This window comes from Acipenser ruthenus, chromosome 7 (genome assembly GCF_902713425.1).
Source record: "Acipenser ruthenus chromosome 7, fAciRut3.2 maternal haplotype, whole genome shotgun sequence".
NCBI classification, from domain to species: domain Eukaryota; kingdom Metazoa; phylum Chordata; class Actinopteri; order Acipenseriformes; family Acipenseridae; genus Acipenser; species Acipenser ruthenus.
Window position 1 is genome coordinate 24,758,279 of NC_081195.1, and position 27,593 is coordinate 24,785,871.

At 37.8% G+C, this 27,593-nt stretch overlaps 1 protein-coding gene across 2 annotated transcripts; it reads right to left on the reverse strand.

Moving 5' to 3' along the window:
- Positions 1-1,365: 1,365 nt before the first annotated feature.
- Positions 1,366-27,377, reverse strand: LOC117416054 (prolactin-releasing peptide receptor-like). 2 transcript variants are annotated; one of them, XM_059026690.1, is made up of 3 exons: positions 27,209-27,377; positions 4,083-4,942; positions 1,366-2,993 (listed from the first exon to the last, which is right to left on the reverse strand). In XM_059026690.1, the coding sequence occupies exons 2-3, from the start codon at positions 4,914-4,916 to the stop codon at positions 2,685-2,687; spliced, it is 1,143 nt and encodes a 380-aa protein (XP_058882673.1). In that variant the 5' UTR covers positions 4,917-4,942; positions 27,209-27,377; the 3' UTR covers positions 1,366-2,684. The 2 variants fall into 2 exon arrangements, with proteins under 2 accessions (XP_058882673.1, XP_033882976.1); XM_034027085.2 differs by lacking the exon at positions 27,209-27,377 and adding an exon at positions 10,940-11,038.
- Between the last annotated feature and the right edge of the window lie 216 nt (positions 27,378-27,593).

Below are 27,593 nucleotides of genomic sequence, written 5' to 3' on the forward strand. Positions count from 1 at the left end.
TATCGGAAGCCATAATAGCAGTTCAGTAGATTTCAAAATGACTTTCAGTTTTTGGAAAACTACAAAGCGGTATGTAATTCAATATGCTAATGTAACAATATTCAGCAGGTTTCATTCGTCTTTATGAAGAAAAATGTGTTAATTCTATAGGGTGATGCAAAACTTTTGGCCATAGCTGTACATTTGATCACCTTCGCAGGGGATTTCAAATGTGCAGCTTATACATTTAGTCTGGTAAAGTGTAGCATTATGTAATCTTAGCAAACCTTCTAGTTTAAATTACTTGAACGCAGGACTTTGTGGAGTTTGACACTATTTATTAACGTTTTTGGCACAAAACGAAGCAAAAATATCACACATAACTGACTGAAATAATACATAGATAAATACTGAACGTACATGTGAAAACAGTAGAAGTTGGTGGTGTATCTGTAGAAAGCAAGGTCACAGGGGTGTATGGGTCTACTTTCTAGGGTGTAGGTTTTTGACGCCATAAAATAAACATTTTCCATGGTTTGCCCAAGTGTAGTCAGGGAGAGGAGTCATGAATCTCCAAAATGTCATTTTAATAATATTCTTGTTATTAGAATTGTGAATGTAACATTTCTGAAACCCAAGTCCAGGACCAATTTGCCTGACAAAGAATCAAAGTTTACTATAAATCATTTTAAGATAAAATGTTTAAAAAAGCAGTTGAAAAACCGTGCCGAGTAGCTGGGCGGTTATTACGTTGAAGGAAGTTGTTCTGTTTGTGTCTTTTTTTTTTTTTTTTTTTACAGTATGTAGATTTTACTTTGGCCAAGGGAAATTGCTTTATTTTTCAGGAAGGTCCACATGTATTAGAAAAAAGCCCTGGGCTGCCTACACCCCTGTGCCTCCTTACAGATACCAAAAACCAGACTCTGCTCTTCATACTTTCTATACACACCAGCCATTCAATTACACAGGAAAATACAGAAAAAATTGTACAGTGCCCATAAGTATTGTACAGTGGCTCATTAAAAGGACGAGGCAAAACAATGCACTACATTTGACATCACAAAATACAGGTAGCAAGATAAATCACGTGACTTAACTCATTCAAACAAGTATTCAAACCTTGTGGTTCAAGATAATCAATCATTTAGCGGTCAGAATTTACTGGTATTAGTTAAGCAGATAAATAACTTGTACACTTTGTTTCACGTAACCCCGATCAGCATTACCTTACATTAGATACAACATTATGCAGTCCCAAGTATTGTATGAATCAGGGTCTGTAAACTACAGTCGATAACAATGACATATTACAATGACAATATATATATATATATATATATATATATATATATATATATATATATATATATATATATATATTTACCAGTAGTTCAAGCTAAACATGAACGATAATACATTTAGAAAAGAATATGTTATTCATATCTTTGTATTGAAATTTACTTCAAATGTTGTATTTTTTTTACCCAATTTACCCATTGCTGTGTAATATGTAGTTCCTGTGAAAATTCCCATTTCTGAAAGAATAGTGTAAATATACATATTTTTTATCACTGAAAAATATATACAGCAAACATTTTTCTTATTGACGCACTACCTGTTACACTGGTTTTAGGAAGCTGGCAGCCGTTTTTTCTTTCTGGTAAATGATTGAACACACAGCATAGAGCTGCACAATTTCTTTAAAATATCTGCAACGGAAATATTTCTGCTAAAGATCACTCTATCCGGTACAAGAAGAGGAAATTTCACGTGTCTGTTGTTATTATAAATATTAGGTTTCAAATCATGAAATGTCTTTAAATACCTATTTTTAGACTGAAATAAGCCATTTTGTTTTTACCGGGAACAAACACATCCCTAGCTATGACCTCCTTTCTGGCAGGCAACTTCTCAAACCATTTCCAACATTTTTTCACCAGTTTAGATATATTTTCTTAACTGTTCTGAAAAGGTCAGGCTCAAAACTTCTTTTCAACAACAATTTTTAGACAATTGGTGTCCTTAAAGCAAACCACAGGCCTACAATCTAAGCTGAGCACATCCACCTATTTTCTCTATTCACCAGATAACAGTAAATAGCTTCAAATTACATTTCTTCATATTTTGTCTACTGTCCTCTGTATGATTCCAAGTGGTTCTTATCACAGTGACTCAAATACAGTTTTGAAATCCATTTTTTGATATACTGTACTTTTTTTAATGCAGAGATTCAGGGTTTTTCAATTAGGAGAACAATTTACATTTGCACATGTCAATTATTGTGGTGTGCTCGAATGAGAGCTACTGTATACGGTAATGCCCACTACAGTAAATACTCTTCATACAGTACCAGTATATTAAAATGGCTATGCAGCGAACTTCACGCAAATCTTATACTAAACTGAAAGTCCTCTTGTTTGATGAAGAAAAGGGAAACCATGCAGCAGAATGGGAAGTCTGCAAGGACGTCAATACTCTAAGTACCTTACTGTAAATTAGTCCTGCTAATCTCTTTTCTCAAGCACTCCCTGCTCTCTAGTGTCACCTGGGCCAGACGAAAACAACGCTAATATAGTAGAGGAGGTTATGAAACTGTCGCCATTAAGGCGCAACAAAGGAGTCGGCAGCCAAAAGCAGAGGCGCTAAAGCCAACATGGCGGACGCCGGGCTGCAGTTTCACAACCGTCTCTGCACAAACCTGCCAATCAGAGCACATTAACCATTCCACTTTCAAGCTCCCTCCCGTCCTTTGGGGGGTGCTCAGAGACGTGGCTGAGGCAGGTGTTGTTGTAGCGGGAGGCACGCAGGGAGAGCAGGCTGCTCTGGTGGTGTCTCCGGGGCCGCAGGTAACCTTGAAGGTGGACCCGGAACTTGTGGTGGAGGGAGGCGTAGATGAAAGGGTTGTAGCAGGAGGAGCTCATGGCCACCAGGTGGCAGGAGACCTGGATGACGTTGATGCAGTGTTTGTTTAGGATGCTGAAATCCACGTCGAGATCTCGGATCAGGTTGAGGATCTGAAATGAACAAGAATCATACCATTTTACCTGATAGCCAAATAAAATTCCCCTTAACTCACTTTGTTTGTTTTTTTTCTCCCCTTCTTACTGCTTAAATTAGTCTTCCTTTTTTTATTTAACTTACATGACTGTTTCGCTTTTTTTTTTATTCCCGTGGCCGTCCTTCTAGCCAAAGTTTTAACAGTGCATTAAAACACAAAACATCAGCCTATTCGAAATACAAAACTATAGCGGCTGTTAATCTATCATGCTGTACACCATCACCATCCCCATCCCGATTAGATAAAAAAAAAATAAGCAAGGAAAGAACCAAAAGATCTTCTGCACAATAAAAATGAGGACCAGCGATGATATTGCTAATGAGAAAAACCTCAGTCCTTTACACTTCATTTTTACTACACATGTGGGTGTTCCAAATCGTTTTCATTTTTCATATTTGAATAGCCAGCTTCTAGCAGGGACGTTATGATGTTACTATCATAAGTAAATGGCTAATTACAGTACATGTGATATAAACACAGTGGTTCTTTGGGGGTAACTCAAGAACAATCAATTTGTTAGTAAAGACACAAACAACTTGGAACACCAGGCCTCTGTGAGTATGTCTCTCCGCACTCATTGCATGTTTTTATGCTACCCACTTCGAACCAATGTGTCTCATCTCTATGATATTTAATTTTTTATTTAGTGTGCCCAATTATTTTACCCCTGATTTTCTCCCCAATTTGTAATATCCAATAATTTTTTCCCTAAACCCCAGCAATTCCCCACAAAGCTCAGGATAACTGAAGGTTCAGTGGGCGTCCTCTGATCCCACGACCGAGCCAGCTTCCTCTTTTGCACCCAGGAACTCGAGAGCTGATGTCAGCGAGCTGCCGACCCCTGGAGGACAAAGGCCAACCCTGCAGGTGTCCGCTTTTAAGCTCATTGGGTACTTAACCAGCAGGGTTCACTGTAGCCGATGTAACACTCGCTTCGGAATCCCCAGCGAAGGCTGGCGACTCCGCACAGCCAGGACACGAAACTGCACTGTATGACTCACCCTGAATACCATTGAATATGTTTTTTAAGTTACAGATTGTTTACCTGCAGAGGGAGCCAGCAGAGGGCGAAGGCCAAAACAGAAGTGACCAAGAGCATGAAAGTCTTGCGTTTCTTCTTGTTCCATTTGGCCTGGTTCTGCTCCACAGCTCCTGGTAGGCAGTGGTGCTTGAGATGAACTGTGATGGCGCAGTAAGATACAGTGACGGAGAGCAGGGGGATCATGTAGGACATGAGAAGCATCAGACAGGAGTAGAGCACCCTTAGCTTCTCTGAGCCCATCCAGAACTCCTCACACACAACCAAGTCATGGCCAATCTGGTGCAGATCCAGGTAGCTGATGTGAACCGATGGAGGAGCAGCCAGAACCAGAGAAAGCACCCAGATGCCTAACACAACCATCCCACAACACTTAAGTGTGATCCGGCGACGAATGGGGTATGCCACCACCACGTAGCGGTCCACGGCGATGGCGGTCAAGGACAAGACTGACACGTAGACAGTGGCAGCCTGCATGAGCGCGACAAAGTGGCACATGAAACGGCCAAAGAGCCAGCCACGAGCCTCAAAGCCGTAGGACACTGTGAAAGGCACACAACACAGGCACATGAGCAGATCAGCAGCAGACAGGTTCCCGATGAAGAAGTTGGTGGCGTTGTGTAGCTTTTTATCGGCCACAATGCAGGCCAACAGGAAGGCGTTGCCTATGCAGGCCACGGTCAACAGGAGGCAGTAGAGAGGAATGAAGAGCGGCTTGAAGCGCAGGAGAAGCTGGTGGCCAGAAAACATGTCAGACGGGTCACTGTAGTTGCGTGGGTCAACTGTAGCGTCCACACTAGCAAGACTCCAGTTACCCTCCTCTCCCAGGTAAGCTTCCATCCCTGCTTGTTTGGTTTCCAGTTCCTCTGCAGAAACAAGAAGAATTGGGTTTGGCCTGTTTGAAAAGTCACACCATTACTATGAGATGAGAACCACCAAGAAAAGGACAGATGAGCCTGTTTTTAGCTTGTGTGAAAATTAACAATACTTTTTACAAAGTACTGTACTGTACCACTTTGCAATTGTGTGCAGTTTAATGCAACCCTTAACGCATCACTTTACCCTCCATGTTGGTGGTCTTAAAATCTTCCTAGACCCTAAAAACTGATATTTCATATGTTAAAGTGTCTTGGAGTCTCAGAGCAAGAACCTGTAAATTTCGATGACAATGTTAGAATTGCAGAAACGTCCTGCGCATGGGATTTAACAAGCACACAAACTGCCAGCTTTCGTTTTCCTTATCGATTCATTCTTTTTAATTAACATGCAACTTGTTTGACTCCTGTCTCTGACTCTAACTGATAGCAAAATAAGTCGATGACATATTTGACAGGTGATAAGGGCCTCGCCAATGTGGTAAGGCAATTAAAGGCAAATAGAATGTTAAGATATATTGCAGAACGCGTGCAATACTAGAGACATCATAGAGAGTTTAATTATTGCTAAGTATTAAGACTCGGTATTTCCACTAAACCTCTGCTACACAATTCATTTTGCACTGTCAATCAAGACATTTTAGTTAATTTAGCAGTTAACATTCTGGATAACGAAAATACGGTGAGATCTTTTTTTTATTCATTTAAATTCTGATTTCGATTTCGTTCTTTAAAAAGTTATTGCAGTGGTACATGTTCCAGGTGTTTTTCCTTTGTTATCCGGAATGTTAAATTGAATGAAAATGTATAAACTTGATTGGTAGCAGAGAATTAATGGAGGATTAGTGTCCACACTAAGTCTTAATGCTTTTTGCAAGGTCTATGCTTAATAAAACTCCACATTTCCCTTTGTTTAATCTTTTTGGGGTCTAACTTGTAATGGCTTGGTATCTCAGCCCATTGAATAGAACGGAGAGGCACAGTCTGGGCATAAAGGATGGAGATATCATATCAAAAGAAAATGTGTTGGTAATGTTAAACTAGTTTGCTGGAGGTGACTTTGGCATTTGTAGATTTTTTAAGGTAACTTTAGGTTAATACCAGTGGCACATATTGTATCTAAACAATAACGTTCAATGTAGAATGTAATGTATTTGGAACTAATAAATGGTAAACGTTAACATTTGAAAGATGGTTGCGTTTCATCCTTATAGCATAACAAAGTTTCTAATTCTATGATTACCTTAATTAATAAACCTTACAGAGGCAAGCCACTAATGGTTCAAAGACAAACGTTTTACCATTCAATTAAAGAGCAAGCTCTACAAACAAATGCATCCTCCTCGAAACAGGGGTTTAACCCAGTGATATCTCACTTTAGCCAGTATATCTTCAATTGATTACAATGCAGGAAAAAATCCCTATAACTACATAAGGGTTTAACATGGATTTGGTTGCTGGTATCATTTTAGTAACACATTTTCAGTAACACTTTACATGGTGTCTCTAAGTTCTGTGTATTTACAGTTGTAGTTTAGATGTGTACTTACACATAATTATAATGTTATTATGCATAATGTGGTGTGGTAGCAGAGGGAAAATACAGCAGTCTAAGATTGTCAAGAACATTGTTTCTATTTGAAAGTGCTAAAACTGAGGCTAAGCACTCGGTTTCCTCATCAGAGTGGTAACAGAACACCAGAGTTGTAATGAGATAATTGGACATTGATTGTTATTCAATTAAGAACTGTGTAAAAAATAGGTCATTTTTGTGTGTGTCAGAGAGCAAGAGGAAGTGGTGGAGAGAGTGGGGTGTTATACTGTGAGTAAACAAGAATTGGTGTGTTAAAATACAGGGAATCGGCTTTAAAAAGTGTATAGGCTGTGTGGTCCAGTGGTTAAAGAAAAGGGCTTGTAACCAGGAGGTCCCTGGTTCAAATCCCACCTCAGCCACTGACTCATCGTGTGACCCTGAGCAAGTCACTTAACCTCCTTGTGCTCCGTCTTTCAGGTGAGAAGTAGTTGTAAGTGACTCTGCAGCTGATGCATAGTTCACACACTCTAGTCTCTGTAAGTCGCCTTGGTTAAAGGCGTCTGCTAGATAAACAAATAATAATAATAATAATCTTGAAGTGAATAGTCAGCACTCGCATATCCAACCCTATAAACTTTTGACTTCAGTGATGTTTTAAACGAGTGTGACGCATATCTGATTATTTTATTTTGGCCCGTTCTAACCCTTGTCCACTTTTCAGGGAACACAAAAAAGTCAAAAATGTCAAAAATACACCGCTGAAAGGACTATGTTTTAAAATAAGTAGGCTTCCATTTAGATGTACTGTAATTGGTTTTGTTGGTGCAGTACTATATTTTCAACAGAAGTAGTATTTTAATTCAGAACGATATGATTCTGAAAATATCACTTGACAAGAGACGACACGTGTATTCTGTATGATATAACACTAATCCTAACCCTTTTCAGATACAATTGTAATTAGATGTAGGTTAAATGTTTACGTCCACTCGTCACTTGATTGGTCAGTGTTGTGACGTACTTCCACCCTTCCTGTTTGGGAAAGGGTTCGAAAAAAAAAAAAAAATCAGGGGGAGCTCTGATTGGCAGCCAATGCGGGTCGGCTAAATGAACAAGGAACGCAGTATCGGGGGCAGCAGGGTTTTGAACCCGGGTTGAGTGGAAACGAGGTAATAGCTAACCATGAAATATAGATATATTGACCAATACATTGAACTCCATTGGCTTTTATAAGCTTGGCTGGAGAAAGACTTTGATGCTTTGAAACTGATAATAAAACCGTAAAAGGTCAGCAGCTGAATGCAATACAAAAATGGTTTTAAGTGAGTTCTGACTAGACTGAAATTGGTGGCCTGTAACACTTTTTTTGTTATCTCTTTTTCTTTTCAGATTTACCAATTCCCAGTGTGATCATCTAGGCCAGTGATTTTCAACCCCGGTCCTAGGGGGACCCCTGTGTCTTCTGGTTTTCATTCCAACTGAGCGCTCAATTACTCAACTAAGCCCTTATTTGAATTCATAATTAGCTTAATTAGACATTTTTAATTGTTATCAGCTCCTAAAAAAGATTGCAAATTTCAAGTTATTTATAACATATAGTTTAAACCATACCATTGAGCTGAGCTAGAGTAATCCCATACTATTGTGTTTTAGCTCCTCACCCAGCAAATGTCTTTTTTTTCATGTTCTCCTTAACTAGTTCTGTGCCAGTGTCAAATTCCAACACCCTACATAAGCTACAGCATGTGTGCATTTGCCCCAAGCGACTTTATATCAGACCTGTATACACGTAGAGCTGTTCAGATTGGTGAAATTTAGAACATACAGATTATATAGAGGGTTTTTAAGCTGCATTTTTGTAATCACAAATGCTGGTATGGTACAGCAAGCGCTTGTAAGCTAGCAATAACATTTGTATATGAGTTAGCATCTCATGGGAGGAATATAATCACACACAACCACCTTAAGCGATTAACCTTGTCAGACTAAGACAGGTGGGGAATAACACTTTGATCTCTGTAATGCATTAGGGGGAAAGCGGGTGGCAAAACTGTATTATTATTATTATTATTATTTATTTCTTAGCAGACGCCCTTATCCAGGGCGACTTACAATTGTTACAAGATATCACATTATACATTATTTCACGTTATACAGATATCACATTATTTTTACATACAATTACCCATTTATACAGTTGGGTTTTTACTGGAGCAATCTAGGTAAAGTACCTTGCTCAAGGGTACAACAGCAGTGTCCCCCACTGGGGATTGAACCCACATCCCTCTGGTCAAGAGTCCACAGTCCTAACCACAACGATACCCATTCATGTATCCATGCATCCACCCATGTAGTTCTTTAGCTGCGCAGTGCATTTACAATCACTCATTAATTAAACGTACAGCATCTTCAATTTTAACGGAGAGTGGGATTTTAACGACTTGTAATTTTGCTTTTTAATTAGACTAATATATGTTAATTTATGTTTATTGGTTTTATGTTGCTTGCCACTTTGCCTAACATTAGAAGTCAAACAGTTCTGATATCAAAGTCTGTATTAGAAGGTTATTAATGTTACTGTCCACACTTCCATTACATTGTACAATGCTGAAGAATGAATAAACTATTAAATAAAATGTATTATTCTGTACTCCACAAAGCAGCATTTCTGTCCATCACTGGTTGTCCGTTATCCCTGTTAAGTAATGATGTTAAGGGTCAAACTGCACTGTCTGCAAAAAAGCAAGAAAAAAACCCAGAATTTATTTCTAACAGGATTGGATGGATCACCCTTTTTCTTAAGAGGGAGTAGTTCAATCTCCATGCCTCAAGCCTGCCCTGGACTGGAGGGAACATTCTATCTCCAAGCATCAAAACTAAAATGCCATTATTGTAGCAGTAGCTTAAAATATTTGAATTGTAATTTCTCTTTTCGCAGGAATACTCCCAAAACGTATATTAAAAATCAGTATTAGTTTGAAGTCTCTTTAAATATGCTTTGAGATGTATATAATCTACCACTTACATTATTAAATATGCATTTTTGACATCCACTTTTGCATGAATAATGCCATGTCCTCCACAATAGACTCCTGAAAAATGTGATCTTTTGATAACACACAAGATAGCGGCATATGAAAATGACAAAACAAGACTTGACATTCAATGGTACTTTAAACCTAAATGACTACAATGAAAAACAGAACAATGCTAGGAAATATCCTCCACAATGAAGCATTTGCCGCATTTCACAATGTGTATGCAAAAACGGTCTGGATTCCCCCCCCCAACCCTTACTTAACTGTGTTGAAAATGCCCCTTCATTTCATTTAAATAGCCCAGTTTTAGGAGCTCGCAAAATGAAATTAAATGTCACTTGAGGAAAAAATATAAAACAGCCATAATTACAGAAAATGCAATTGTCCGTTTGACTATACTAAATTAATCAAGTCATGCCTTATCATTACAACACTATGGAGAACGTTCATACAAACTCAAATATTTACCATAGACCAATGGAAATATCTGCATCAATTCTGTATTCATACAAAGAATGGGTTGAACAATGACATTTTCAAAACAAACGATCACAGTAATTGCAACTCTCTCCCTGGTTCATAGTTCCTTATGGTCGTTGCTCAGTACCCTTGAAGTGATATAACAAGGGCTGTTGTTTTATTTGTTGTATGTACTGTATAGTCTACATGTGTCCCTTTTGAGATGCATTTAACTAAAACATGTTTGATGGGGATGAATCAATACAGTAAGTGGTGCTGAAAGCTTACTGAGATGCATCAGTAACATTACCGTATAGGAGACATGAATCAACAAGATACATGTTGCAGCTAATGCACTGTAATCCTGGATCACAGGATCAATGTAAACAGGACAAAGCTAAGTCAATCAAGCTGTCCATACAGTTAAATTAATATAGCTAGATAGCTAGCTCGTTAGACAGACAGACAGACAGACAGGCAGGCAGACAGACACTTGTATTGCATATGTTTACTATTTAGATATGCTAAAGCTTAAAGCAGAGTTGCCGAATTAGTTACCAGGTTGGTACAAAACATTCAGACGTCAATACAGTTTTGTAAAATAAAATAAAAACAAAACAGGTTTTAAAAACACTTCAAGAATATATCCCTATATAAACACTCTGTTTGAAAGCTATTTTTATTATTAATCTTATATTACATTGTTGCTTTAAAAAAAGAACCACATTTAAGAAATCCATCGAGGAGTACAAAGAAGAAAGAAAAAAGAAAGATGGAAAGAGAATGAAAGAGTAGAATTAAGGAACAATTCTAAAAAATAAATGGAAGAAAAAAGAAAGAAAAAGAAAGGAATGTATGGAATAAATCAAGAAAAAAAAGAAATCCAAACAGTACATCAAGGAATAGAAAGAAAGAAAGGAAGAAAGAAAGAAAGAAAAAAAGAAAAAGTTGCTGTACCTGGAGTCGACAGTCAGACAGGTGTATTATGTTCTGTGCTGGACTCTCCTCTGAGCTTCTCAGCAGTTTCACACTTGATGCTTTTCTCAACACTGCCAGACTGAGCACTCACTTTTAATGGTTTCTGCTCAGCATCAGGACCAGTGAGACAGCTCAGGCACACTGAGGCAGCCAATCCGCTCTAGCCTTCGACACACAGCATCCCACCCAAACCTGACATGACTGGACGCTTTTCCTTCAGTCTTCTCTCAGTAGAAAGCAATGTTACAATTATATCAAGTCCAGGAGCACACTTTCTCTTAGGGGCTGAGGAAGCAAGTTCAGTCTCCATGCCTCAAGCCTGCCCTGGACTGGAAGAAGCACCCTTTCTCTTTGGGGGAGAGGGATCAAAGTGATTAGGTCTTAAAGGGTCTCTAGTTAAATTTGACCCTGCTTTCACTATACACTGGTTTACTACACTATGTGGAGCTGGGCTTTTCGAATCTATCCTATTGGCTGGCAGAATCCTCCCAGAAATGAATGGCACTCTGGATAAGTTTATTGTGGACGGCCTGCCAGAGAAACTACTGTAGCTATCTTTAGTAAAACTGCCCCATTCATCATAGTACAGACACCATAGGGCCATCCCCAACTGTCATGTTTGTAGAGTGTGAAGCAAGCATGTAACTGCTAAGAAAACATTAACAAGACAGACAGACACACAGTATTAAAACCAAGGACTGAGGGGAAAAAAACAGAGGTTACAGAATTCAAAACTAAAGAGCATTGTTTTTAATGAAGCACCAGCCGCTTATTATAAAATGTGAATCATTTCAAGTCCTCTATAGTTTTTGTAGTTATTAATAAAAAAGAACATCATGTTTTATGTGAAGAGGAAAAGGTTCCATCAGACTTTTTTTAAATCAATGAATCGACTTAATGATGACTTGGACTAGACATTGGATGGGATCAGCAATGTCACAAAATGGAAATTTATACCAAAAAAAAAAAAAAAAAAGTCTCGTTTCAAAGAAGACGTCAGGATATGGTAACACTACAGTATGTAAAGTGTACTTTCAGAGCAGTCAGACTTAACTGTGGTCAGGCTATAAGGGGGCGTTAAGCTTATACATTTTAATAAGTCAAGAGGATGTGATGACCAGAAGCAGTCCAAACCTGCAGATAACGGAATTCCTCGGAAATTGCAGAATTTGCAGGCTCCCCCAGAATTCGTAGTCTTCCACAGATCCGCCATATTCTATTATAGCAAAAATGTTTGCTATAATAAATTACACGTACCTAACCAATACATTATTTGATATGATTATGTTTACATGATTCATGTTATTATAAGCCTTTAATAATACAAATACTAAACACATAAGATTGTTAAGTGCACCTTTAATTTGAATGTAGAAGTTCTTACTTTACAGAATGATTTTTGAGATACACTGCCACTGCAATCCCGTGTTTATTGAATTCATAACACATGTGGCAGACTGATAAATTGATTAAAAGGAAAAGGAAAAATGCAAAGCATATATCAGATAAATCGTGGCAGTTTTGTGTTTTGCAATTTAGTTCACATGATTCATAATTAAATATACAGACTTCTTTTGAGACCACCAAGCTACTCAAATCCACAATTGTCCACACTGCAGAACAGCACTTTCTCTAACCACTGAGCTACTCAAACCCATTACCTTCAAAAACAAACTGTTTTGATACTTTTCCCTCGAGATACGGTCACATCCATTAATGTAGATTCGCACAGCACGGATTACCGTAATACAATTTCGGCATGAAAAAAAAAATCAATTTACACATTAAGTTGTCCTGAAGAGCAAAAGACGCACAGGTTGAATGACAGCTCCTCCCCTACTCCTGCCAGGACAGTTTTCTGATGATCCAAAGATTTTCTTCATGTCATCTGCTGCAGTTATTTTCTGTTTCATTAATTTGACATTAGCAGAATGTTTTTTTCCAAGATGGCATTTGAAATTTAACAGTTTCTCTCCCATCCTATTCAGAGAGCTCTTTTTGTGAAAGTGTTGATGATACCCGATTCAGTTCTGAATTATTTTCAAACTCTACATATTCACTAGAGTGGTTCCAATTTGACTCATAGGATGCACTACTTCTGATCCCAGGAAAATAGAACCACAAACAAGCAGCAGAACATTGCTCAACATTTCAATTATTATGACAGGCCATTAAACTCTTTCAGTCTGATCCCAAGTGACAACAGTAAAGTAATAAAAAAAAAAATCCAATCTTTCATTAGCAAAACACAGTTTTAGCAAGTTCCTAATCACTTTTCAGAATTTGTATATTCAGATGAGGGCTGTCAAGCGATTCCAAAAAAAATGAATCTAAAAAAAAAAAAAAATTCTTGGTTTTAAATTGCATATTTAATTATACAATTACTGCATCCATCTCATTCAAATTTGTTTTATTAATGATATTATTATGACTATTATTATTATAAATATTATTATTAACATCATCCAAAAAACAGTGTATCAGAAAAAGCCTGTTTTCTTATTTCAGGATTCATTTTGTTGGCTTCCCTTTATGGTTTTGTATTTATTTACACAGAATTATACAGAGAAACACCAGCATTTGCTGTTAAATTGTTTGACCCAACTGCTCAAATCACAACAGAGTCACTTAATTACTCACCTTTACTGCATTTCAAATTAAACTGTATATTTTTTTCTTAGTTTCCTTTAAAAGGGTATTCAATAATTTTTATATCTTAAAATATCTAACGGTTATATGTTCCTTAATTGTAAACAATATATTTTAAAATAAATTTGACAATAGAAACAGCATTTAAAAGTCGGCAGCTATCCACTTTGCAACAGCATTGGTTATACAGGGTGTCCCACTGAAAGTAGCCCAGAAAGTAATACAAACATTACAATGCACACATAAATAATAAATAAATAAATAAATAATCCCATGATGGAGCAGCACAGGCATGTACAAGAATTCTCGTATAATTGACAGAACTGATGCTATACCCCATTTTTGTATTTCCTCTTCCCTAATGTGTATTTTCATTTGAATTTCTTTTCAAAAAGATGTTTAAAATTATATACTGTATATATATATATATATATATATATATATATATATATATATATATATATATATATATATATATATATATATATATATTTAGCTCAAAGAGCCAGCTGCCCTAACGTTTCGATATGTTGTACATATCTTTCTCAAGGGATATATATATATATATATATATATATATATATATATATATATATATATATATATATATATATATATTTTTTTTTTTATGTAGATTAGGTTTCATCAATTAACTCCAGGGCTAAAGACATTTAAATATATGAATATTTTATTGACCTTATGTCCACCAAGTTAATGGAGCTGACATAATGTGCCCAGTTTATGTGCTGAAGCACTGCAGATCCTCCCAGAGCAGGTAGCTTAAATACTTGCAAAGCATTTCTTACATAGACTAGTGGTGTTAGTCATCAGCTTCCACAATACAGAGATCCTGACAGCAGAAGGGCACCAGTTAATTCTAACAGTCACTCCAATGTCGTGGTGTGAAAACCAAGTTCCTCTACAGCCCAATTTACCCCGAGAGCTTATGCCAGAGGTGTGAATTGAATGGACTGCAACACTTTAGCAAACAGGCCTTCACTTCAGCGTGAAGCTTCAAAAAGGGCATTTGTCATGCAGCTTGTGAAGTACAAAACAAACTCCACAGAAATGTACAGTAAAACTTGCCTTAGCGACCATCTCTGAAGAGAGACCACCTGTCACGATCAACTTAGAGACCACACAAGGTTTTTCCCTTATAATTTAACTGTGAAGCGACCAGCGAGCACAATTTCTTACTCCCAGACATAAAAACAAACTTGTAGGAGAAACTGATCTCCGTTTATCAGTCTGTGTTTCTTTGAAGTTTCCAGCAAAAGATTTTTTCTTTTGCTCGTTACCATTTCTGCATTATACGGCTTTCATACTCAACGTGAACTGTAACCGGAACTTGAACAAACAGGAGCTTGAACTTGAAAGGAAGACGTGAACGAAAGGTGTACAGTACTGTAAGTTAAAGTTTAAAGCTAAAAGAAGTCAACATGGAAGCAAAAAAAAGCAAACCCAAAGTGTTTCTTACTCTTGAGCAACGTCTTAAAGCAATATCACAGCTAGTAGAAGGCATTACCAGTTGTCTGTCAAGCCAGTACCAGCTGCCAAACAGTTCCCTTTCAATTCGAAGACGACCACCAAAACATTACTTATGGGATATGCCTCCTATTGGTAGGTATTTACTGAGCTCTTTATATCAGAGCTGCCGATATGCCCCTTCCTGGGGTGACGTCCTCGATCTCGCCTACTGAGGGATTAAATAAAGGAATCTGCTGTCCCTATGGGCAACGCATCTTCCTGGAGTGGTGAACTGGGCAACAGACCTCCTTTCCAGGGAGGGTGCACATCCGTCAAAGTGGCAGGCGGTGGAGCGCATTTGGGAACGATTCGGGAAGACGCAGCTCGATCTCTTCGCCTCAGTGGAGATGACACACTGCCCCCGGTGGTTATTTTTCCACCGCTTAAGCGGCCCACTAGGCGTGGACGCCCGAGCCCACGAGTGGCCCAGGACGATCCTCTACACATTCTCTCCGATACCGTTGCTTCTGGCCTTTCTAGAGAAGGTCCGGTTAGAGAAGGGGACAGTTCTCCTAGTGGCCCCCAGGTGGCCCAGTAGAATTGGGTCTTTGACCCTGTGCCAGCTCTTACAAGGAACCCAGGGAGATCCCGCTTCACCTGGATCTCCTCAGTCTGGCGAGAAGGCACTCTCTGGCATCCGGAACCGAGCAGGTTCCAATTACGGCCCCTGAACCCACCAAGAGATTTTAAATACAGTACTGTATACTGTATGTAAAGTTAATTTTTTTTTAAAAATGACAGTGTAGTAGGATGGACACTAATATATAATATAAAGTGATTTTCACTCACAGTTTCAGTGCTCTTTTCAGATAAGCAAAGACCTGACCCCCAGCTCAAAAAAAAAAAATGGTATTCATATGATCAAATGCCACCCTTATCTTCAAAACAACCAAATAGATATACAGTATTAGGTAGACAGATAGAATAATATGAGTCAGAATATATTACCACACAATAATATGTCTCGAGTTGGTTTTGAGCTGTAATGCCGGGGAGCAGAAGTATTAGTATATTTAATTAATGTCTCAAAGAGAATCACAGATAAGAGTTCAATAAACCAGCTGAACTCAGACATTATTTTACTGCCAGATTAGATCAAGGCATACGGTCTTGGCATTATTTTCACTGTCCATCCTGCTACTTGTTAAGATGAATGCTGACGTACAGCCGAGGCAGAGGACCTGACTGAGGCCATGTTCCAGCCTCCACCTGGGAAAGAGAATTGGCTACCTGCTGCTGGTAAACCACACAACAAATGCAGGCAAGTACAGGACAAAATATATAGGACTGTAAATTTAGGAATATAAAGCCCATGTCATGAAATGCATACCCTCGTATGAATGAGCAGTTACATTTAAAATCCCTTGTATTACGCCCATCAAGGTAAAGCAAATAATACTGAGCAGGATCAAATCTACTTTAAGCTGTTTCACATATATATATATATATATTATCAACTATAAGCATAATCTATACATTGGTTATAAAATCAGACCATCTAAATATACAATCTTCTGGTTTTAGCTGTATTCCCCCCCTTCCCCCAGCTATAAGGAAAATGAGTCAGTATTCATGTGGGTTGTGTAAGCTGCACTCAAGTACACTGTATCGTATATAATGTGAATCCTGTGTATAGGGGCAAGAATGAGATGACAAAGGATTTACTGAAGGTAGGGCTTGTCTGAGTCTCCTAGCACCACAGCTGTGTTTGAATTTATAGCTACCAAGCTGTTTGAACTGTTATTTTGTAGTATATTCCCATTCTTTCTTTGTTCAACTTTTCTACTCAATATTGTTTTTCTCCCTACCGATCTAATTGGCAAATTTGCAACATACTTGTATTATTCTAATTGGTTAGACTGTCCCGCAGTCTCTTTTAACATTGCTTTGAAAATGCATCTTTTCTTGGCATGCATTCTTCAATTATTTGCTACGGAACAAGCAGCCTTTTATAGTGTATGTGTTTTTTTTTTTTTTTTTTAATTAATGATGCTCTTAATAGCTGCCAGGAATGTGTATATAACCATTTGCACAAATTATATCTTATGTGGCAGGTGGGAGATAGAAATACAACAAAGGCATTGCCAAACCGTGACATTACAAAAAGCTTGGGGCAGTAAACATTAAAAAACGCCTTCATAAGAAGGCATTACTGTTTGGCAGCTGACAGCATTGAGAAGGTAATTGATAGTCTTCAGTGCACATAGGAGGTCATCTACCCAGTTCCAAGTCAGGGTTTAATTGCAATTAAATGTGTCTTGAGATATTACTATGGCATCACATAGCTCATTGAAATGAATAGAGGGACAATCCGTGCCATTATGAAATATATATACAGTCATGTGTAAATGTATTAAACACCCCATTGCTTCTGTAGTTGATTGGACTTCATTATTGACAAACATATCAATTGTACAAAACAGAGTCTGTGGATACAACTTCAAGAATAAAACAGAATCAAATTACACCAGAGATTTTGAGACAGTACACAGGCACAATGCCCCAGGAATGCCACGAGATGACACAAATTAATGACACTTGATTTAAAACCGATTGTTATTGATGGACCCTTCACGCGGATGCTGGACCCTGCTCTTTCAGTGGACTACAATGGGTGCTTCAGACAAAAAAAATTAAAAGTTCTATGATAATAGAGATCATGCCATTACTGTGGTGTGTTCTTCGGTAATTATGGAACTCTCTCGTTCAAATAAAGCATTATTGACCGAGTTCCATTGTCACACTGTACTGTAGTATACTCATATTGTACAGTATCCAAACAATAGCTCTTCAAACGGTAGGCTCTCGACGTTTGTGTCTTTTTAGTTGTGCAGTATTCTGCCACTAGAAGAGCATGCTGCATTATTTTTAACCTCTGCCTAGTGTGGTAAAATCCCTGCAATCAATCAGGAGAGTGCATTATTTATTGCAGAGCTGAATTACATGCATTGCATTTACAAACATTTGCACCACAGAACCATAAGGCTTCTGTTTGGATTAAGAATGCATTAAACATAACAAATTGCTGTTTGATCAAAGGACCTGGGCAATAAAATACTAGGACGTTCCATTCCTTAACTCTATAGTTCGATCATTGTCATCCACCAGGAATCCTTTCAACCAGTTTAGCCCTCCCTAGCCAGTTCCCTGATTCAAAAGACAGATCAGATACCACAGTACTATATTTCATTTCTACTTAATGCAATATACATCATATTATTAGATTACAATAGGAACAGTCCTTAACAAAATGAAAGCTGATGTTGGAATGAACTTACCGAATGAACTTTTGTAACCAGGAGGTCCCCGGTTCAAATCCCACCTCAGCCACTGACTCATTGTGTGACCCTGAGCAAGTCACTTAACCTCCTTGTGCTCCGTCTTTCGGGTGAGATGTAGTTGTAAGTGAGTCTGCAGCTGATGCATAGTTCACATGCCCTAGTCTCTGTAAGTCGCCTTGGATAAAGGCGTCTGCTAAATAAACAAATAATAATAATAATAATGAACTTAAGTGAAAGCTTATCGTCTGAGCTGCCTGCTTTTATTCACAATTGTTATTGACCCAGATTAGGCTCTGTAATACATTTCTGAATAGTAATACATCTGTACAAAGACATTTTACAGAAATACACCCAATTTAGGGGAGGTGCTCAAACCCATTATTCGGATCAAGCTCTCGACAGAAATTCGATTCTGACAATCAGACGAAGGTCGTTGGTGTTGATGGGCCAAATTTACCATTCAAAGCGAAACAAGTGAAGTAACAGCTGCTTGGATTTGTGTTGATTGCTGTTTCACAAAGTCTCATATCACAAAGTATCAAAATCAAAACCAATGACCCTCACCGGATTGTCAGCACCTTAACCCGAATAAATCTGGTTTGTGGAGCACTAATATTTAGTTTTACAGAGGCAACAGGACTACACATATTCCAAATGATGTCACATACTTATCCCAGAGTTCAGATTAAGAGATACACATTTCATCTCTCTCAACTTGAAAATCAAAGATAATACATGTTTCAGCCAATAGGTATCTACAAGAGGATAAAATAACATACAATTACAGTGGTCATAACAGCCTGCATTTAAAGCATTTAGAATACCATCTTTTAACAAATTCAAATACATATACTGAGAATAAACTACGAACCTTCTTTAAAACAGCTAACCATGAAGACATTCTCCACTTTACACCTGGGTGCTTGACAGCCGGCAAACTACCGGCTCCTGTATTGCCAATCTTGCTGGTGTCTGCATCAGCTCAATGGGCGTCTGGGCCAGTAGTGGCCTTCGTAGTGCAGTGAGGAGAAACAGTCGCTGATGATTTTGCCTCCCTAACCAGCGGGAGTACCAGTGTCAATATCATTCTTACTCCCTGTGGAATCTCCAGCGAATATCGGCAACTTTTTACAGCCAGGATGCTCCCCTGCTCAACCCTGGCTGTATGACTCACCCTGCACACCATGTAGTCATGCCTTTACCTGTGAGCCCTTCGGGACACTTTGCAGGCTATTTTCATTCAACTTCTCTTGACTGTTTCACTGACACTAAACTTTATTTACTGCATACAAAACAAGGAAAAGGTTATTTAAATAATTCATGAGTTTCATGGGCACCCTCACAAGCACTTCAAAATTAATGAATGCAAGTGTAACACAGAGGTTTGCTTCTTACTTCTTATTGTAAGCATGATAAAATGAGGTTTATCATGCTTACAATAAGACAATTAGAGAATTAGCAATGTAAATATGAAGGTGTACAAATGAATGTTCTGAGTAATTGCTTTTAAGAAATTTGAAGTTGTTGGGTATTAATTAAATGGAATAAAACACGTTAATTACTCAACACAAAACAATGCGGTCCCTTGGTTTCCCTTGTCTACACAATCATTGAGTAGCAATCAATACCAAGCTGGCAGTGTAATTTAATAGAGAACCTGCTGTGATCAAACTAACTAATATATAAGCGTTATTGGTCTAACCTTTCTTTTATCCATATGATCGCATTGAAATATATTTTTTTCCATAGTTTTTACAAATATCTGCAGTGCATTGTGGGATTGTAATCCTGGGCAAGGTGTTACCTCTGATTAAACTCGACAAAGAAATACCGGTAACACTTTACATAAAGTGTCTCGAATTACTGTGTCTTTACATAGTAGTTACTTAGTAAATACATGTGTACTTACACATAATTACAATGCATAGTTACAATACTTAACATGTACATTTGTGTGCACGATATAACACTTTTCTGATCCAGTTGTGTACATGCATATATTGTGCAAAAAGATTTACACATGAAGTACATTGTAACTATGCATAATAACATAATGCAGAAGTTAATTGCGATTGGGGGGGGGGGCAGCTTTTCTTGTTTTGAGATCAACACATTAATAAATAGGAGTGTTTTGATTTATTTAATATCTGCTGACAAATACTTCTTAAAGACAATTACTCTGAAAATATGAGCGAGCATCAGCACACCCATAATCCCTCCATTGAATAAAATAAACTAATAAATAGGTGACATCAATGCAGTATCTCTCCTGGAGTGTCAATCCTGAAGCAATTAAACCAATTCGTCACTTCCATTGCTAGAGCTGAAAGATGCTGCCAGCACCTTTCATGTGTGAGTAATTCCTCGGATAATGCACTCAGATTTGAAATCTCTCACTATAAGTACTGAAAGAACTGCCCCTAAAAGACAACATCTTAAATGACAAAGAAGCAGTCGGGTTACAGTGGTGATGTACAAGGGCAGCTACAATGGTATGAGGCCAGCATTAGTGTAACAGAAGTGTCTATTTTTTAAGATTAGTATCAGAATTGTAATTTCAAATATAGATTGCTGGCAATCTCCTGCAGTGCGCTAATACTGTATCCCAACATTTGTTTCAGATCCAGTACACTGCTGGTAATGTTGGGCTCTTAATGGTTCTGCTAGGATAAAAAACACGACATACAGCAATTCTGTCTTGGGCTGGATAGCATGACATATTGTGCTTTATGCTACGAATATTGACTTGTTATAAATAAAGTAATCTATGACTTTTTACAAGGCATTGCTATAGCATCTTCTAAGTTGTCTCCAATCACCTTCCTGGCAAATGCCGTTGAAAATAAAAAGTAAAATTATATTAACACGGTCATGAAAAGAAAGCCTGGAAAATATATGCAGTATGTTTATAAAGAAAAAACACTCGCTGGTTTCTATTAGCAGATGATAAGAAAATGCTCTTTACTGTATTTTTGTTTTTTTTAATAGGAGAGAAAAAAAAGCCTTGCTGAAATGTTTCTCAGCATGTACAGGAGAGAATGCTACAGAGAGCTGCAGAGTGGCACAGTCTTTGTAGTGCAAGAACTGTATAATAACAGTATCATTAAAAATGCAGGTTTAAGAAACAAATACAGCGCTTCTAGTACCACGCACTGTTGCTTGCTTGTGTCGACTGTCTTCTTATTATTCATATTTTGTTAATGCTGTGCTCATGAAAGGTAAAAGGTAAAGCATAATGGCACTGGCACTACAGATATGGCTAAATGTTTTTTCATCACACTGTATATATATATATATATATATATATAAATGAACTAATTTTGCTTCCTAAAGTCAAATGAAACTTGCTGAATAATGTTATGTTAACATATTGAATTACACACCGCTTTGCAGTTTTCCATATACTTAACCAAAAACTGACAAATTGAAAACATTTTGAAATCTAACATGAAATACTGTACGACTATTCTGGCTTCAAGTATATTTTTGTGATGTCATTCTGTAGTATACTTTGATTACATGACATTAAATTAAAAGATCTAAATTATGATCATATACGTTTTTTTGTTTTTGTTTTGTTTTGTTTTGTTTATTCTATGTGATGCAAAACTTCTGGCCATAACTTTTGAGCCAGGCACCATGAGAGCTTCCCCTCACAGATTTGTAGACAGTGCAACGCACCTCATCTGTGATCTAAATAACCCATGTCTGCCATTCAGTCCTCAGCCTCTCTCAAATCTCCTGGCTCTGGCTCTCCCACAGGTTTGGGATGCAGAATCTCCAGGGACTTTCTCCTCACAGAGCTACAGAGAACCCTAGCAGCCAGGTGCCTGGTGAGGTCTTGAGCCCTGGGCGTAAATACTGGTTAGACAGTAGCAGGGAGCAAACATGACCTTTTTAATGTGATGATAATGCCTCCCCGACCTGGAAAAGAATACAGGAGCTGGCAAGCATTCAACTGATTTGCAAGACCGGAGCTTGCAGGCTGACAATTAATCCAATCCTTCCTTCAGGGAGAATGCGTTACATGAATTTGTGCTTTTCAGCTTCATTTGTTCTCTGGGCTGGGATGGAAAGTCTATAATATTCTGATAATGGGTTTTAGATTCACTGTATTTGGGGAAGGTGTTATTGATCGCTCGCTTTAAACACCTTCAGAAAGGTTTTTTTTTAGCTTCTTTACACGTCTGTCTCTCCTTGTGCTGCAGAAATAACAGGCTTTGCAACAGTGATAGGAAAAAGTTGTCTCAGCCCCAAATGATCTTTAATGACAAAGCAAGATTTGACACTTCAAATGGTTCTGTACTGAGAGCAGAGAGCACCACAAGAGCATCTACAGTGGTGTGAGGCTGCCATTGGTAGAATGGTGTAATCAAAATGGTACAAGAACACACTGGAGTAGCAAAATGCCCAGGGCTCCAGATAAGGTTGTGGATCATTGAGTAAATTACTCTCCAATTTAGACACAGGGTAAAATGTATTTTGGGTGAGTAAAATGCAATATCATCTTGAAGTCACGAGTACTTCCAATAAATACGTTACATACTTTAATGTAAAGTTATGGGATATGCATAAACTACAGCCTTACATTTTAACTGTAATGTTTATTAGAGGGGAGGCACGGTGGCGTAGTGGTTTGCGCTGCTGCCTCACAGAGCCAGGGTCCTAGGTTCGAATTCAGCCATGGTACTGTCTGTGTGGAGTTTGCATGTTCTCCCCGTGTTCGCGTGGGTTTACTTCAGGTACTCCGGTTTCCTCCCACAGTCCAAAGACATGCTGTCTAGGTTGATTGGTCACTATGAATTGCCCTCTGTATGAATGTGAGAGTGAGTGTGTGTGTGGTGCCCTGCACACATTGTCTTGCTACAGCAATATAAAGCATCCCGATTCTCTCCAACCACATAGTAAAAACAGTTAAGGCATAGTAATGCATATTTAAGCCTTGTAAATCCCAGACAGGTATGGTAAAGCATATTAAAAACATGTCAAATCACAATAAACAATGTTAAATGCATAGTATATATAACCATGGGGAAAACCATGGGAAAACTTCCAAATTACTGTGCAAATTTATCGTGATAAACTTTTATAAGGGAGTGCAAAAATAAAGCATGTTGTTTTTTTTTTTAATAACTTTTCTGTTTTCTAAGAAGCAATCATAGTACACAATTCTGAACTGCACAGGTCAGACAATAACATATCAAATATTAACATTTCAGCAAGCAGCTGCAAATATATGATTATCATGGATGTTGCTTGTAACTCTATAGCCGTTTCTGATTTCAAAATGAACATTTTTCAGGCTTATACTGAAGGTATTGCTTTATCTATTATAGATAAAGCTATCTATTTTTTTCCCCATTTTATATTTTGCTAACTTCTTGTTATCTTTAAATTCTTACATCTCTGGCTACTACAGACAAAACAATCAAATAGTTTTTTTCTTTGTCAGAAACAATCAAAATCCACTTACTGTAAAACCCAATAGAAACCATTCCACACAATCATCAGGCTACCAAACATTGAATACACTACTAGAATTTCAAGAAGTCATATTATTAAATGAATCAGAGGGGCTATTGTTGCAGTGAGCTAATCTACTTTGCTTAATCGACTTTAGTCTAAATCAACTTTATAATACATGGGCTTAGGTCACGAGAGAAAGGAGTCTGATGGTTTCAACCTATCCCCCAGTGGACATTAGTCCTTATCACAAAACCACCACATAGTTCAGCATTATTGGCCATAAGCATGTGTCCAAAACACAAATGCAAAAGAGACAGGCTTGTCTGCATTCATAGTTATAGAGCCTTGAATAATTGTGTAACAGGGTAAATCACACAAGTGAGCGTCTTACGACTATGCAAGACAGTCCTCAGGTGTGGTTATAGAGCTTTGAAACCTTGTCAGTGGAAGGCAGAATGGGGTGCAGATGCGGCCCACACACATAAACTTATAAGCTTGTAGCTTATAAATTCAAACACAAAACATGTTTTTAGAAATGCTTTTTAAATTTTTTTTTATTGACCAAACACAGTTTTGCTCAAGAGTCAACTTCTCAGTGTTTTGGTATGTTTAAAATACCTTTGTCAAGGGAAAGTGTGCTTGAAAACAAACAGTGAAGGTACTTGCAGGCTTTTGATGCCATGGCAACGGCACTCACTTATTTCTCTTTAAATCTATTAATGTGCTTGGGATGTCATTTCTTACATAGTTGATGATGTAACAATCTACTATTTCTTTCTACTTAAACCTTCGCGCTTTATGGTATTGAGTCTATTTACACACACACACACACATTATATATAATTTAAATTATATATATTTATATTTTGTACCAGTAATATATATGCATTGTGCTTATGCAGATCCATACTGTATTGTAATAAATTAAAACATATAGTATCCTCTTGCTGTAATTCTGTAAGGGTTGTAACATTTGTGTCTCTTAAATAATTGTTTTATGTATTGCATTTGATGGGAGTAAAAACGCATATCTAATTGCAGTAGCATTCGTAGCATTACGCAACATGAAAGGAAAAACTTGGAGGAATAATTTATTCAAATGTAAAAATAAGCTTCATATTCTTATGTTTCATTCATAAAAGAAGCAATTGTTTTTTTTGGACTCATTATTCATTCGCCTACTTGGTTTATTGAAATGAGCCCAGCTGCAATTCTCACTCCCTAACTCAAGACGCACTTAATATGATGAGCTGTAATTAGTCCCCTAAAAACACTGAGTGCTTATTTATCTTGCCTGTTCCTTGTATCATTGCTAATTGGGGTTTGCACATGCTCAGTTCCAATGGCGGAGGAAGAGAAAGATGGGCCATGAAAGAAGCAGCTTTTCCACTCCCCTACTTGAATTGCATTTTGCATGCATCTTTACTTCGAATATTACACTCTTTTTAATCACAAGCTAACAAGTTTAATCACCAGTCCCTCCAGGATTCAACCGAAATTATCTCACACAGAAAATAGTTTTTTTCCCCCCCAATCGGAAATACAAGCATGTTAATTTCTTTTTGTTTATTTTGGTACCCAGAAGCACCCGTTAACAGCTTCAGCCTAAACTACAGGATGAATCGTACTGCACACTGAATATAACTGCAAAAGACTGCTGAGCAGTACCCCCCAAAACCTTCCATGAAGACAGTAGGAAACCGTTTTGCAACATTGAGAGACCACTAGGCTAAAGTACAAGTGGTCGCCGAGTTTGATAAAGAGAAGTCAACTATATAAAACAGTGCCTCAAACCAGCCTCAGTGCAAAGACAATTATGAGGAAAGAAAAAAAAATACAGTAGGAAGCTAACTTTAATACAACCATTTAAAAAAACAAAACACGTTTGGAAGGTTCTGTGACCTGGGGTCACACGTTCAATGGCAGCAGGTGTTCAGGGAGGTCAGAGATAGGAGAATCGCCACCAATCAGGGGTTCAGCTTGCCACACGAGTGGTACCCATTTGCAATATTGTTGGCATAAACCAAGGGACAAGATGTTGCAACCACCAGGGGATCAAGAGTGGGAAGCTGTGTCTGGTTGGGATTGATGGCTGGTGCACCGGGTGCTGGGCCAGATTAATTAATACGCAAATTAAACTATAGCGTAGGGCCACCAACAGAATTGGGGCCAATGCGAGGTCACTGTTTGTTTGAGACATTTTTACAAAAACCGTATGTGGGCGGGCTCACACACACAGGAAGAGAGGCTCACAGAAGCTTGCTTTGAGTTAATTTTTTTCTTTTATGACGGCTAGGCATTTATTTCTTGATTACAGCATACCTGGTCTCCGAGTCTCTCACGCAAGCCTGCTAATGTACAGTACCAAACGCCCCACGCCCTCTACCTCCTGGGAGAGATCCGTCCCTAGTTCTACGTAAGTCTATAGGATAAAATGTATGAAATCATGCTCAATTTACGTACTGATTTATTTCAGTTTTAGGGCCAATTTAAAAACCTGTCCTGTCTCAAATAGTATGCCTTTACATTTTAGAAACTTAATTTGGGGGTTGGAATTCTAGAACAAAAGGCAGGTAAATGTAAAATCTGTGTTTTCACAAAATAAATATTTATTTTGTCAGCTAAATCTGAAGCTAACATGCAAATGAGCCCCCCCCCCCCCCCCAAGCTTCCCTTACACTCCTAGAACCAATCTCTCCTCTTCTCTGCATACAATGTCAAAATTATTATTATTATTTTTTTTTTTTTTACACATTTCAGAACTTTGAAGAATGTGTTTGTTCACATTTATGTATTTTTAGCGAAATCCAGACTTTTTTCGGACTAAATCTTTCTTTTCTTTTATTATTTGTCACAGTCTGAGTATCACTATGCTGCTCAGCTGTAGTTGTACCACTGGCTGGTAAAACAGCACGCTTTTACCTGCCTGGTATAGAGCCTCTGCTTACTATAAACCGTGAATTCAAGAACCCGCAAATCCTGTGTGAGCCTCTTTAATTTTCCCATAAATGCTACAATGTGAACGTAACATCTGCAAATATAAATTTAGGATATTATCATTGTAAATGTAAATGTTTCCCCAAAACTTTTGGACTACTTTAGGGCCCTCTGATTGCATGAGCCCCTTTGCAGTTAAAAATGTTCCAAAAAATTACAAAGTAGCCTGTCCTCAAATGAGGACAATGGCACTTACTGGATTAATGATTATGGGTTATGTTGCTCCAATATTAAATTGTCATTCTTTTTTAAATGTTGCTTCTATCTGGCTTTGAGCTTGTGCAATACATATAAGGGTTATAGGTAGAATGAAACGTAATTCTCTCACCTGGATAGTATTGATGTTATTTGGTTCCCAATTGCAGTTTACATTCTTCAAACTTGAAAAAAAGGGTTTTAATTCTGCATGGTTCAAAGCAATATGTTCTCAACTAAGACCATTACAATATGCTTCTAGTTAGTTTCATACAATGGCTTTTTTCACCATTAATGTCAGACTTAAGGTCTAATGTGATTATTAGTCCCACATTCAACACCTGTGCAAGCTTCCCTACAATGGAAAAAAAAAATAAAAAATCAGGCTCATTGCATCGCGTTAGCAGTGGCAATCAACTTAACTAGCCCATCACAATGCAATTGTCAGTAGGGTGTAGATTGTAGAAGGTAAGACAAATAATCAAATTAGTCTCACTTTCTAATCCAGGAGTGTCCAA